At 42.9% G+C, this 13126-nt stretch overlaps 1 protein-coding gene across 1 annotated transcript in view; it reads left to right on the forward strand.

The window, feature by feature from the left end:
- Window positions 1-12883, forward strand: part of LOC142579325 (uncharacterized) — a 40432-nt gene extending 27549 nt beyond the window's left edge. The window contains exons 7-9 of the mRNA XM_075689394.1: window positions 5621-5745; window positions 8024-8215; window positions 11860-12883. Of these exons, the coding sequence (XP_075545509.1) occupies window positions 5621-5745; window positions 8024-8206 (308 nt within the window). The 3' untranslated portion in view covers window positions 8207-8215; window positions 11860-12883. The remainder of the gene's footprint in view (window positions 1-5620; window positions 5746-8023; window positions 8216-11859) is intronic.
- Window positions 12884-13126: the final 243 nt, after the last annotated feature.

A 13126-nucleotide genomic window follows, 5' to 3' on the forward strand; every position in this document is an offset into this window, starting at 1 on the left:
AGGTGCGCTGCAGTGACCATAGGATGTTAAGAACTCGAATTAGCCTAGACCTGAGGAGGGAATGGAAGAATCTGGTATATAAGAAGCCGATCAATGAGTTAGCGGTAAGAGGGAAAATAGAGGAATTAAGGATCAAGCTACAGAACAGGTATTCGGCTTTAACTCAGGAAGAGGACCTTAGTGTTGAAGCAATGAGCGACAATCTTGTGGGCATCATTAAGGAGTGTGCAATAGAAGTCCGTGGTAACTCAGGTAGGCAGGATACCAGTAAGCTATCGCAGGAGACGAAAGATCTGATCAAGAAATGCGAATGTATGAAAGCGTCTAACCCTTCAGCTAGAATAGAACTGGCAGGACTTTCGAAGTTATTCAACAAGCGTACGAGAGCTGACATAAGGAAGTATATTATGGATAGAATTGAACATGCTCTCAGGAAAGGAGTAAGCCTAAAAGCAGTGAAGAAGAAACTAGGAATTGGCAAGAATCAGATGTATGCGTTAAGAGACAAAGCCGGCAATATCATTACTGATATGGATGAGATAGTTCAAGTGGCTGAGGAGTTCTATGGAGATTTATAGAGTACCAGTGGCACCCACGACGATAACGGAATAGAGAATAGTCTAGAGGAACCTGAAATCCCACAAGTAACGCCGGAAGAAGTAAAGAAAGCCTTGGGAGCTATGCGAAGGGGGAAGGCAGCTGGCGAGGATCTGGTAACAGCAGATTTGTTGAAGGATCATGGGCAGATTGTTCTAGAAAAACTGGCCACCCTAATTACGCAATGCCTCATGACCTCGAGCGTACCGGAATCTTGGAAGAACGCTAACATAATCCTAATCCATAAGAAAGGGGACGCCAAAGACTTGAAAAATTACAGAACGATCCGCTGACTGTCCGTTGCCTACAAACTATTTACTAAGGTAACCACAAATAGAATCAGGAACACCTTAGACATCTGTCAAGCAAAGGACCAGGCAGGATTCCGAAGAGGCTACTCTACAATAGACCATATTCACACTATCAATCAGGTGATAGAGAAATTTGCGGAATATAACCAACCCTTATATATAGCTTTCATTGATTACGAGAAAGCGTTTGATTCAGTCAAAACCTCAGAAGTCATGGAGGCATTGCGGAATCAGTGTGTAGACGAGCCGTATGTAAAAATACTGAAAGATATCTATAGCGGCTCCACAGCCACCTAGTCCTCCACAAAGAAAGCAACAAAATCCCAATAAAGAAAGGCGTCAGGCAGGGAGATACAATCTCTCCAATGCTATTCACAGCGTGTTTATAGGAGGTATTCAGAGACCTGGATTGGGAAGAATTGGGGATAAGAGTTAATGAAGAATACCTTAGTAACTTGCGATCCGCTGATTATATTGCCTTGCTTAGTAACTCAGGGGACCAATTGCAATGCATGATCACTGACCTGGAGAGGCAAAGCAAAAGAGTGGGTCTAAAAATTAATCTGCAGAAAACTAAAATTATGTTTAACAGTCTCGGAATAGAACAGCAATTTACGATAGGTAGCGAGCCACTGGAAGTGGTAAGGGCATATATCTACTTAGGGCAGGTCGTGACCGCGGATACGGATCATGAGACAGAAATAATAAGAAGAATAAGAATGGGCTGGGGTGCATTTGGCAGGCATTCTCAGATAATGTTCAGCAGGTTGCCATTATCCCTCAAAATAAAAGTGTATAACAGCTGTGTCTTACTAGTACTAACGTACGCGGCAGAAACCTGGAGGCTTACGATAAGGGTTCTACTTAATTTGAGGACCACGCAACGAGCTATGGAAAGAAGAATGATAGGTGTAACGTTAAGGGATAAGAAAAGAGCAGATTGGATGAGGGAACAAGCGCCAGTTAATGACATCTTAGTTGAAATCAAGAAAAAGAAATGGGGCATGGGCAGGACATGTAATGAGGAGGGAAGATAGCCGATGGTCATTAAGGGTTAAGCACTGGATCACAAGGGAAGGGATGCGTAGCAGGGGGCGGCAGAAAGTTAGGTGGGCGGATGAGATTAAGAAGTTTGCAGGGACGACATGGGCACAATTAGTACATGACCGGGGTAGTTAGGGAAGTATGGGAGAGGCCTTTGCCCTGCAGTGGGCGTAACCAGGCTGATAATGATGATGATGATGATGAACAACTATGGCGCTAAAATCAGTAAGCGTGAGCAATCGCTTGCCTAAAACATTCCATATAGAAGAAGCGAGAACAAGAGCGCGTTATGAAATCCCACAAACGACAAACCATACGTACGATTCTTCAGCTTATCTTTGTAACCATTGGAGTAGATCTTTTCGCCATGCCTTGCACACGTGTACGGTTCATCGAAATGCACCACTGAATGTTCTTTTTTGCTGTCACGTTTGTTTCGGCTCGTACGGTAAATATTTATCGATGTGTGCTAAAATAAAACCTATAGTTTAAAGTGAAGCGCGGTCTCTGTGTATCTGTTTTTTTCTACGTCCTCGTTCTGTCACGCTTATACGCTCTACCATGGACAAACCGACACTACGCCCGAGTCACCTACGCTACACGCAGCCGGTTCGCGCTACGAAATGCGCTCACCTAATCGGGACCTATTGCCGGAAAACATATTTGCTAAAACTTACCGTTCAGTGTAGTTGACGTGTGATGCCACAAAGAAGATACGCATACAAAGACACCAAGGTTCAGGCAGACCCTCACACCACTGCAACAAACGTTCACGTGCCTCGCCAGGCGGTTTTGGCCTGGCCCACTTGTTGAAAATTCAAATTAACGCGGATAGATGGCGCACCGCCGTTGCTGCCATTGCGCATGCGCAGGCGCTCAGGGCTCCGAGGGTGTGAGCGCTCCAAGAAGTTCAAGTGCCTTTTTCTTTTTCATTTATTTTGTCTCTTTCTCTCTTCGCGCCATGCGCGCGGCAAGGCTAGCTTTTCTTTTCCATTTTTCGTTTTTTTTTTCATGGATGAAGGAAATGCGCTTGCACGTTGTATTCCAAACGCTGTGGGCTATCGTATGGAACTGGAACGCACACTTGGACGAATGCGCTGTTTGTAAAAGCATTTACAGGGTCGGTCAGGCACTTACATTATCGCCAATTACGATGAGTGACACAGTGAATTTCTAGCATATCTTCCAGCATACCGCCAAATGGGATACCTGCACACATGTTAGTGCAAATTTTCTGTTCCGATGACAGGTCAGAGCAATCAGTACAGCAAAGACGTACTCATATGCGTGGCCGCGCAGGCATATTACCTGAGAAGGACTGGGTGGGCTCAGAGGATTTGGAGCATATCTTAAGTAAATGAGAAACTTTGTTGAGTTTATAGTGCAGGATATTAGCCAACGAAAAACTACCCTGTGTTAGCGATGCAGCCGAGATATGAAACAACGTGAAAAGTATCTGAGAATCGGACGACACACGAACACACACCACATGCGCGACATCGGTTCATCGCACACTGACAAAGTCTGCGTTGTCAGCTACGAACATTACGAGGCTCTGACCTGATAGCTTGTTGCCTGTTTCGAATCCGCTTGTACCTAATCTAGGCGTTCATAACATATATTACCATGATTAACATCGGCGTTTTGTTTTCTTTATTCTACTGACGCAAAAGTCTTTCTATGATAACTGTAAAGACTGTCTTGGGATTGCCGAGAGCGACTACGTAGATCATACCATGTGGTCAACAAATGCGAAGGTATCCACTATGTGTATACTAAAGTCACCAAATAGGCTCTACAGTAGTCTCAACAGTACACAACTTCAGCGGCTTATATCTAATGTAGCTCCGTATACCCTTGGTTGCAGCGTACACGGGCTGCGCCGAAATTAACGACTTTTGTCTACAGTCAATCTATAGACGTCATGTAAAGCGGAAGCAATACGACTTTTACAGAATCGGCTGTTCTCTACTTCATCTCACGCCTTACTACAGTTGGTATACGGTATACGGTATTCGCTCAAGCTAACGTGACCTTTGGTGACGTCCAACCATATGGCCTTCATCGGCGGGGATATAGGAAACCATGGAGAATAATTCTAATTGCAAAGCATACGTGGTGTTACACTTAATTTGAGCCAGACCTTAAAATATGCAAATGCTACGTCGCTGGAGAGAACCAAGATAATGTTGTTTGCCATCGCTTGGAAATATTCGGATTATTTTTTTTCATTCCCCCTGATTAGATCATTAGTCTCAATTAATCAACTTCTCAATTATCACAATTAGATTAAAAGTGTCAATGAGAACATTGTAGAGCAACATGATAACCTCCCGACACAGCTTTCTGTTGCTCAACTCGTGCTCCATAAGTGTTTTTCCGAGCATGAAAGAAGCCCACGAATACACGTAATGTGCCTCGAGCGGCCAGTAGCGCATACATATATATATATATATATATATATATATATATATATATATATATATATATATATATATATATATATATATATATATATATATATATATATATATTTGTGTGTGTGTGTGTCTGTGTGTGTCTGTGAAGAAATGCATAGACTGGGAATAGACAGAAATATTTAACACCTTATCGACTTTTCTATAGACCATCTATAGAATGAGAGTAGGCAAAAAGCAATAAAAACTTTCAAGTCTCGCCTATAGACATTCTATAAGCAAGGTATGAACAAAACTTGAGAGTGTATCGACTTTCGTCTGTAGGTAGTCCATAGAGGGGACATAGACAAAAATAAACAAACATCTTGTCGACTTTTTTCTATACATGGCCTATAGAATGTGAGTAGACAAAAAGAAATAGAAACCTTATCGACTTTCATCGATAGACAGTCTATAGACTTTGTATCAACAAAAGACAAAATCTATAGAAAGGCAAGGTCGTCTATAAGAAAGTCTATAGACCGTCTGTAGACAGTCTAAACTCATTATGGTAACAGATGGTCAATTTGGAATAAAAACAGATTGGAATAGTTTTACGTTTTACCTGCCACCTTCTTGGTTCATATGTTACCAGTGCGATAGAAATTGGGGCAGAAAGAAGCGAGGCAGACGCCATAAACCCTGTATGTCCCGTTTATATCGCGCTAGTAAGATGAATAAAAAATCTCGCAACGAACTAGCCCGTTTAAGAGCACATAAAGTCAATATCACTCACAAACTCCCGGGCTACAATTCGTAGATCGCCGGATGTCTTAATGTAATTAGTAAAACACCTAATGGAACTGTTAACCAGTCGATTAGGCATTTTTATTTCGCAATGTCCATCTCTTCAAATAATCCAGTTCAAACTGCCATAGGCGATTTCTTGGAACTCTGCATAGTGCAAAAAAAAAGAACCTTTCGCAGAATCAAGTATCAACACGAATTAATCGCACTCATGCGTCAAAGAAAAGTACAATCCGAAACGTTCTCCAGAAGCTATTTCGTGCACGAAATCATTTCTTTGACTAAGCTGCACTAACTGTAGCTACCACATGCTAAGAAAATATTGCCTCCTCCTCTTGGAAGCTCTCACGTGGCTGCAGTAGTTATTGAATAAAAAAAAACTTATTGCAGTGTAGGGATTTTTGAATGCCGCCAATGCATACATTAAATATGTTTTGCATGAAGCCTCGTTGTTTTTTTCCTCAGACAATGGAGGTGTTTTCCGAGCGAGGCAATTCCTTTCCGACACGGGAGGAGCTGTTGAGATACAGGAGAGCATGGACACAAAAGTCGATGTTCCCATCGACGATATGGAAGCTCTTGAGGTTGAGGTAAGATGTACTAGCACAATGGAGCTATTGCTTCTTCTCGTACGTTAATACTACACGGTACCGTGTCGGCGCGTAATGTGATGAGTACAACCCTTTTCTATATTAACCAGGCCATTCAACCTGTGAATAGAGCTTCTGCTAGGCTTTGTCGGGCTTCAGTGGATATCATGAGATCAGTGGTTAAGTAACTACGAATAGCGACTATACAAACGGGGACTTATGCACTTTAGGAAGGTTTTGGTTTTCTCTTCAAGCAAATACTGTCGTCCGAACAGTGCCCATTTCTGTGGTATAAGCTGGAATGCTGCGAATCGTTACTAAAGGCTAATACTTTGCATTGCTGCATTTGTTCTTTCTATGAGATGATGTCCAAGCACTTAATATGTTTTTTTTTAGAAATACCTAAGCCTGACAGACTTTGCAGGAAAATCTCGCCTCGACTTATTGCAAGCTCCTATGTTAAGACAGACTTGGTGCGACGATTTAACGGGCTATCACGACATAGTACAGTTGTCTAAAGCGCAGCGCGATAGAACGATATGATTCACTCCCTATCGATAACCTCCTAAAGCAGGCTTCAAGCGTTAGCAATGGTGAATTAAGACATTTCTGTGTACATAGCCATATCGATTTTGACTATTCTGGTTTCTTGAACTGAACCTACCTACTTTACATACAGTAAAAACTCGGTATAACGAAATCTAAGGTGGAGGCGCAATTCGTTCTGTCCCTTAATTCGTTATAATGATTGTCCACTCTGATGGCCGACATTGGCCTCCAGGAAAGGCAGGGTTTAGTTTTAGTAACTGTTGGGAAAGCCTATGCAAAAGCCCACTGCCCTCCGCCGATTCACAGCGAATGATTGTTTCCTGCCACTTTGTTAGCGATACGATTTTCTCTAATGCAAGTGTCAGCGTTAGTCCATCTTCGCCTTCATTGTGCGTGTTCAAGCTTCGTGAGCGCGTCGGCAGAGCGCAGCAAACCTCCTATTTTGTACAGCGCTCATCACCGTACGCAAGCGGATGCTTATAAACGATACTGAAAGGCAATCTCTTCGTGCAGGTGTCCAGTGACGGGGGCCGCACATAATTGAGGGCTAGCAGTGTCCGTCGGCATGATGAAGAGTCGCTGATGTGCACAGCTGAGAACCTGAGCACTAGACGTAATTTGTAGGACCCATTTCATTTACCATTCTTTATCATTCGTCGATCCTGCCGAGCCCAAGCGATAACGGGGGCGGAGTTTTGCAAGCGCTACTGAAGGTGGGAAAAACGAATGGAGCAGAAACTGATTGTTATATTGACACGTGTACTTATATTTAACGGGCGCATCTTCAACGCATCTTCAACGTCACCACCACGTGACAATATAATACCATCCCTTGCCTGGGAATCTGCAGCACATTGCCATGCACCACACCTGCCTTAGCATACCGCAAGCCACGCGCTCCTTCGGCCAAGGCGCAGCAGGACGCGCGCACCAGAGTGGGGGAGCCACCGACGTTGGCAGGGCGCGGCGCGAGCCGGCAGCGGTAGAGTGCTTCTGTAACTGCCTACTGAACACGTTAGGCAAGCTTGGTGTGTTGCCAGGTAGACGCCAGATCGCGGGAGTTTTAAACATTCTGATTCACATGAATTACAAGTAGCGTTGTGCGGTGCCACGTGTCGACCTAATCGGCGCAAATTGTTCAGTAAGTTTACGTTTTGAGCTACAAGGTTCATTATATCAATTTAAAAGCTTTTGCTTTGTTGAAACTAGGATTTAGATGCATGGGTTCCCGTAATAATATGAAGGGAAATTGCAGTTACTTCGTTTTATTCACTGGCTAGTTATAAACCATTTTGTTATAACGAGGTTTCGCAACATCCATCGCAGCAGAAACCTAACAACCTATCATTGACTCAGCAGCTGGCAGCAGAAAATGACACAGCAACATGAACTTCACCAGCGATGGTGCGTGTATTGCAGGCCTGTTAAATATTAAGCAACCATCTGCCCCATGTACTCGCCTCGGTTTCTGTTTATGTGAAACTGTTATCAGACAATACGAAAATCCCCTGTAAAAACTCCCACTGTCACTATATAAAGCAACAATGTGCACCACAAGCATGACAAATAAATTACGTTTCACCATTTAGCTGCAGCTTTTGGCAGGCCATGACGTCTTGTTATTCCAATGGCTCATCCTGCCAAGACGAGACAACACTACATTTTTGTGAACACCGTTGAGGGTGCTATTTTCTTCCAACTATCGCCCTGTTTCTTAACAAACGAACAGGAGGAGTACCTGCCCCCAGAGCACATCCGCATTGATCGGAGCGCATCCGGAGGACCGGGTCATCGCATCGTAACATTTCTGCCAAGTGCCGGAAGCGGGAGAAGCAGCTGTGGGACATCTTCAGACAAGAGGACCATGACGAGGCACATCAACCGGGACGACGTGCAGCGCATGGTCATCTGACACGACGAGGTTCGAGAACAAAAGCAATCGCAATGTATGGCCTAGCTGAAGATGTGGATGGCAGTCATTGCAGTCATCATGCACAGACGTCTCAGACTGCTGTAGTCTCAGGCCACAGTAGTACATACGTAGTACGCAGTATATACGCAGTACGTACATGTCCTGGCATAGATCATTGTTTTCACAGAAGAGGCTACAACTGTTTAAGTACAGGCGGATTAGGGAGAATTTAACGCGGAAAGGTCATGCAAGCCGCACGTAAAAATGCAGCCTGCGTGCTTGAAGCTTTTAGCTGCAGAAACATATTCCTAGGCATAAAAGAGTGTGGATGCTGCTACGCATATGGAAATGGGAATTATTCTTTAACAGAAGTCAACAATCATTCAATTACACAGTATGATATATTAAATTTATCCAACTTCATTTTCCAGTGTCCCTAACACGATGGCGGCAATCCAATAATGCGTAGTCATCCCACTATATATGAGCATTCATGATTTTCTAACCTCATTTGCATTCAGTGAAAAACCGCACCTAAAGCTGAACTATCCTCAAGGCAGAAAAATATTACTTCGTCCACCTTTTATTAGACATGAATGATACTACAATATACGGGGTATAAAAGCCAAGGAATATATTTCTTGAAAGAGAACATTTTGATTTACATTGGTCTGTAAAGCAAACAGAACTGACACAGACAAATATATACCATTCGCTTAATGATGGATCAGAATGAACTCACCAAAATCAGAATCAGCTAGCCCACTCACGCTACACAAAGTCTGACCTAGCTAGGCCACTCATACTCGCTCGCCAAAAACGGGTCCTACCAAAGTCATTACAATTCAAATTAACCAAAATGAGCTTCAGCCAAGTGCATTAAATAATACCCACTCTACATCGCTCACTCGCGTCGATAGATTGACCAACTCACTCAAACTAATGAAATCATGGGCTCCATGCAACTGATGGAATCATGGGCGCACGTAAACTCATGGAATCACAGATTCAAGGCTTGCTCGACTTCACTAAGCATCAACTTCCTAAGACATGCACCCTCAGACTTACTTGACAAAAAGTCCTATGAGGTTGTTATCAAAGCATCATATCAACTATGCCACAAAAACAGCCGTACACCTACATGTGGAAGGAATGCAAGGCATTTATTATTATTACATGTGTTTACAGCACCCCATAAATGTAAGACCGGGAAGACGACATGAAGACGACGTGTTATATGCATTATGGCTGGGCTACGTTTCATTAGCTAAGCCATTGAGAAGTTCATTATTGCTGGATGTAGAAAATTTTCAGGTTGGAGCCTTTGCTGACCAAATGCGATTCTGATCAATCATGCGAGAACATGCAAGCGGTTCGCTTTTGAAACCATTATAAGATTACAGCGTACCGTCCTTAAATGCATGAACGCTTGGGGCTCTTCGGTTATGACCAATCACACAAAGGATTCCCTTTCCGAACGATTGTAACATCGCATCACAGGTACTACTGCCTCACTTTTGGCATGCAGAAACAACAATGAAGGGAAAGCAGAATGCAGCAATAATGAAACATGGCGCACTTTTGGGCTACAATAAATAAGCCAGAGCTAACATTCCAGAATGTCATTCTGTGCTTAAAGTCAGACGACGTGTCAGGGTTGGATTTAACCAAAGAACGCGAGGCTGAGTGGCCTTGGTGGCCCACGATAAATCCACAAATGAAGCAGCGAAGGGAGACATGGGTTGGGCCCTCTTTTGATGTCAGAGAAGTCCAGAGAAAATTATTTTTGAAGGACGCAGGAACTTGGATGAAAATAAATGGGTGGCTTAGGTGCACAAGTATGTAAATCAAAAGCGTAGATACAGAATGGAGGAAGACGTTAAGGTAGTTGGCAACTAGGTAAAAGGTAACTAAATGTGTAAGTAGTGTCACGTAGTAGTGACGGCAAAGAAAGTAGCAATACTGTACAAGACGAAACTTTTATCGGGCGAACCTGTGCCTACAAAAAACAGGCTACACTTAAAGGAGAACGATAGCTGCGAACACAGTCGGCAATCATCGAAATCTGATCTGCTGGTCAAGCGCGTCGGCTTTATACATGAGTCATCGAAGGTCCCAGAGTAATCGCTGGTGCCCGGATGTCTTCCAGAAAGTTGTACACAATTCGCGTCGCACATGCAATCAAGAGTACGCAAGCTTCGGTGACAACAGAGGACACCTAGAACAATCGATGACATTGGAGAAACTTCCGATATATATGGGTGCGTCCCGCGGTGAGCGATAACATTTGTTAGAGGGTGAAAAGCGGTCACCCGAAAAAAGATAAACAAGTACACGAGTCAATATAAAACCACAGGACATCCAAAAGAAAGTGAGAAACAGAGAGAGTTAATTGAATGCAAAGGATGAAAATAAAAAGGTCCATGGCGATTTACAAGACTGGCAAGAAAGAGATTAGAAAGGAAAATTTGTATCATAACACAAAGGGCAGTGCCTTACTATTTGAAGCCTGAGCTGATTGCCAACGAACAAGAACATACCGGAGGAAGTATTCGCAATAGGATAAGGAATGTGCATGCTGAAGCAAAAATCCGTAGACCAACTTGGCACATCCTAATGAAATGTGAAGGAATTCACCTAGCGACAGCCGTACGAAATCTCCAACATCAAGAAATGCCGAGATTTAAAGCGGATAGAAGCCTTAACAGTCGAGGTAGTTAAGCAAGAGACATTTAGAGCATTGGTGAAAAAATAAGGGTATAAATTGATAGGACTGGATCCATTGCAAGCATAAGCAACTGTACAAGGTGCAAGATAGGGCTTAAGGAAAAGATAAGACAGTAACGAGACTGAAAAAAATTTTAGACTGATAAATATATATAGAGTATGTGATTAGCTAAGGTAGGCTAGGTGACCATTAACTACCACTCCATTTTAAAGGGAATGACAATAAATCATCATCATCATCAGTGCTCTGCTTTGCCACGTGCCCCTCACATCTATTTGAAGGTGGTGCAACGACAACTGAGAAAGTGAATAGCCGATTAGGCATAGGGCAGCCATTTCTGGACAATTCTGGATTCAGAAAAGTCAAAGCGGGACAAAACAGCGCCCCACATGTAAACCGTGGGACAGCAGGACTAGGGCAGTAAAGCTGCAGGACATGTCCAGTTTCAATCGAGACATCTCGTCACCTTAGTAATGTTCCTAAAGAATGTTGTCAGTCACGAAACAGCAAAAGTTGACATTAAAGCAAGAAGAAAGTCGCTAAATCTAGTAACAAAATTGCTGAAACGGCAACACTGCACGCAACTCACTTAGCCTTGAACCTCCTAGCGCCTGCCCAAGGTCACTCAGACTTGCACACGCATAGACTCACTGTGGCAAAGTTAGAGTCAGACTCGCAAATGACTCTCGGTTTGAGTGAGATGAGTAAGTCTCAACTTATGAGTTCGCCAACACAGGGCTATTTACGTGTGCGGTGCCCATCAACACAATCATTTCAGAATTATTGCAATGCCAATTTACTTTTTTTCTGACCAAGCATAAAGCAGCAGCAAAGTAAAATATGAAACAGTGTTGGTAGTGCTATGGTTTGCTAAACTAACCTTTTCAACTTCAAAATGTTTAACTTTTCCTTCCGACCTTTGCAGACATCGGAAGTGGATGACTAGCATGGACAGAAAGCACAGACGAACTTGCTTCCGGATTATCAGTAGTGAATGGACTTCCAAAGAGGGAATTGCTGGTGAAAAATGCCACGAACCACAACCACGAAGATGGTGGAACCAGAAAACTTTCAATATGTGCTTCTACTGTTTTGTGTTCCTTGCTGTACAAGTTTAGACAGTTGGTGCAACAATGACCACTGAAAGGTTCACGAGACTGCCCACTGCAAAGCATTGGAGTCAGATTTTCATCTCCAACAACACAAGTCCGCACACCGGCAAAAAGCTGTTGAAGACTAAAAAGGTGGAGTGTCACCTCTCAAGCTTTACCGAATCCATTATGGAGACATTAGAAGTGCCTTGATTAGGCAATTTTAAACAGAGTGTGTGAAAACCAAAAATCCTGCACCTAGCAAATCATACGATGAAGAAACATAACGATGCTCATTGTAACAAAGCTACACATTGCACAATAATGAATAGTGTATTCTAGCCTGAACAAACTGGAGTTGAATGAAGCCAAAGTGCTCCCAAATCTTTAGGCTCTTTTATACCAAAGTTTTCTTTAGCCCAACGCAATCTCTATTTTAAGATTAATATGTAGAGAACATTATAGTCGGGTGCAACTTTATAAGAAAGGGGAGGCCCTGCCCAGGTGACCAAAGCGCGACAGCCGAATGCCTCCGCTATTAAAATAATCCCGCTCAAAAGAACGTGCTTCTAAATCGCGTAATTTGTGCGGCTCGTGATGTCAGTCTAGAGCGATCGCCAATTGATGGAGGCTCGTGTGCATTCGCCTTGGAGGAGTAAATGCCCCTTTTTTTCTAAACTTTTACCCTACTGTAGATGCAGCTGCCCTTTGGTAATGTGTCTCAAATCAGCGTTTGAGTGTGTGCATACATGTGTCCGTGTGAATGCGAATTATATGCACTTTAACAGAGATGCAAGAGATAGCAATCCTTTGTAATGAAGAGCAGACAACTTTCATATGAGTGGTACTTCAATAAATGCACTGAAAGGTCTGTGAACACACAGCGAAGTGTACACAATGAATTGTTTGTACAATTGATTAAGTGTTATGTGCTCAATATATAACTTTTTTTGCACAAAAACAAGAAACATCCAAAAAAACTCTGGCACAATATGTGCTCCTTGTTCCATGTATCTTCCATCACTTCATTTCTGAATGGCGAGAAATAGGTTCCTTTTTACAGTAAAACCAGCACAAGAAATTTTTTTTCCAAACTGTACT

This window comes from Dermacentor variabilis, chromosome 4 (assembly GCF_050947875.1).
Source record: "Dermacentor variabilis isolate Ectoservices chromosome 4, ASM5094787v1, whole genome shotgun sequence".
In the NCBI taxonomy this organism is placed as follows: Eukaryota; Metazoa; Arthropoda; class Arachnida; order Ixodida; family Ixodidae; genus Dermacentor; species Dermacentor variabilis.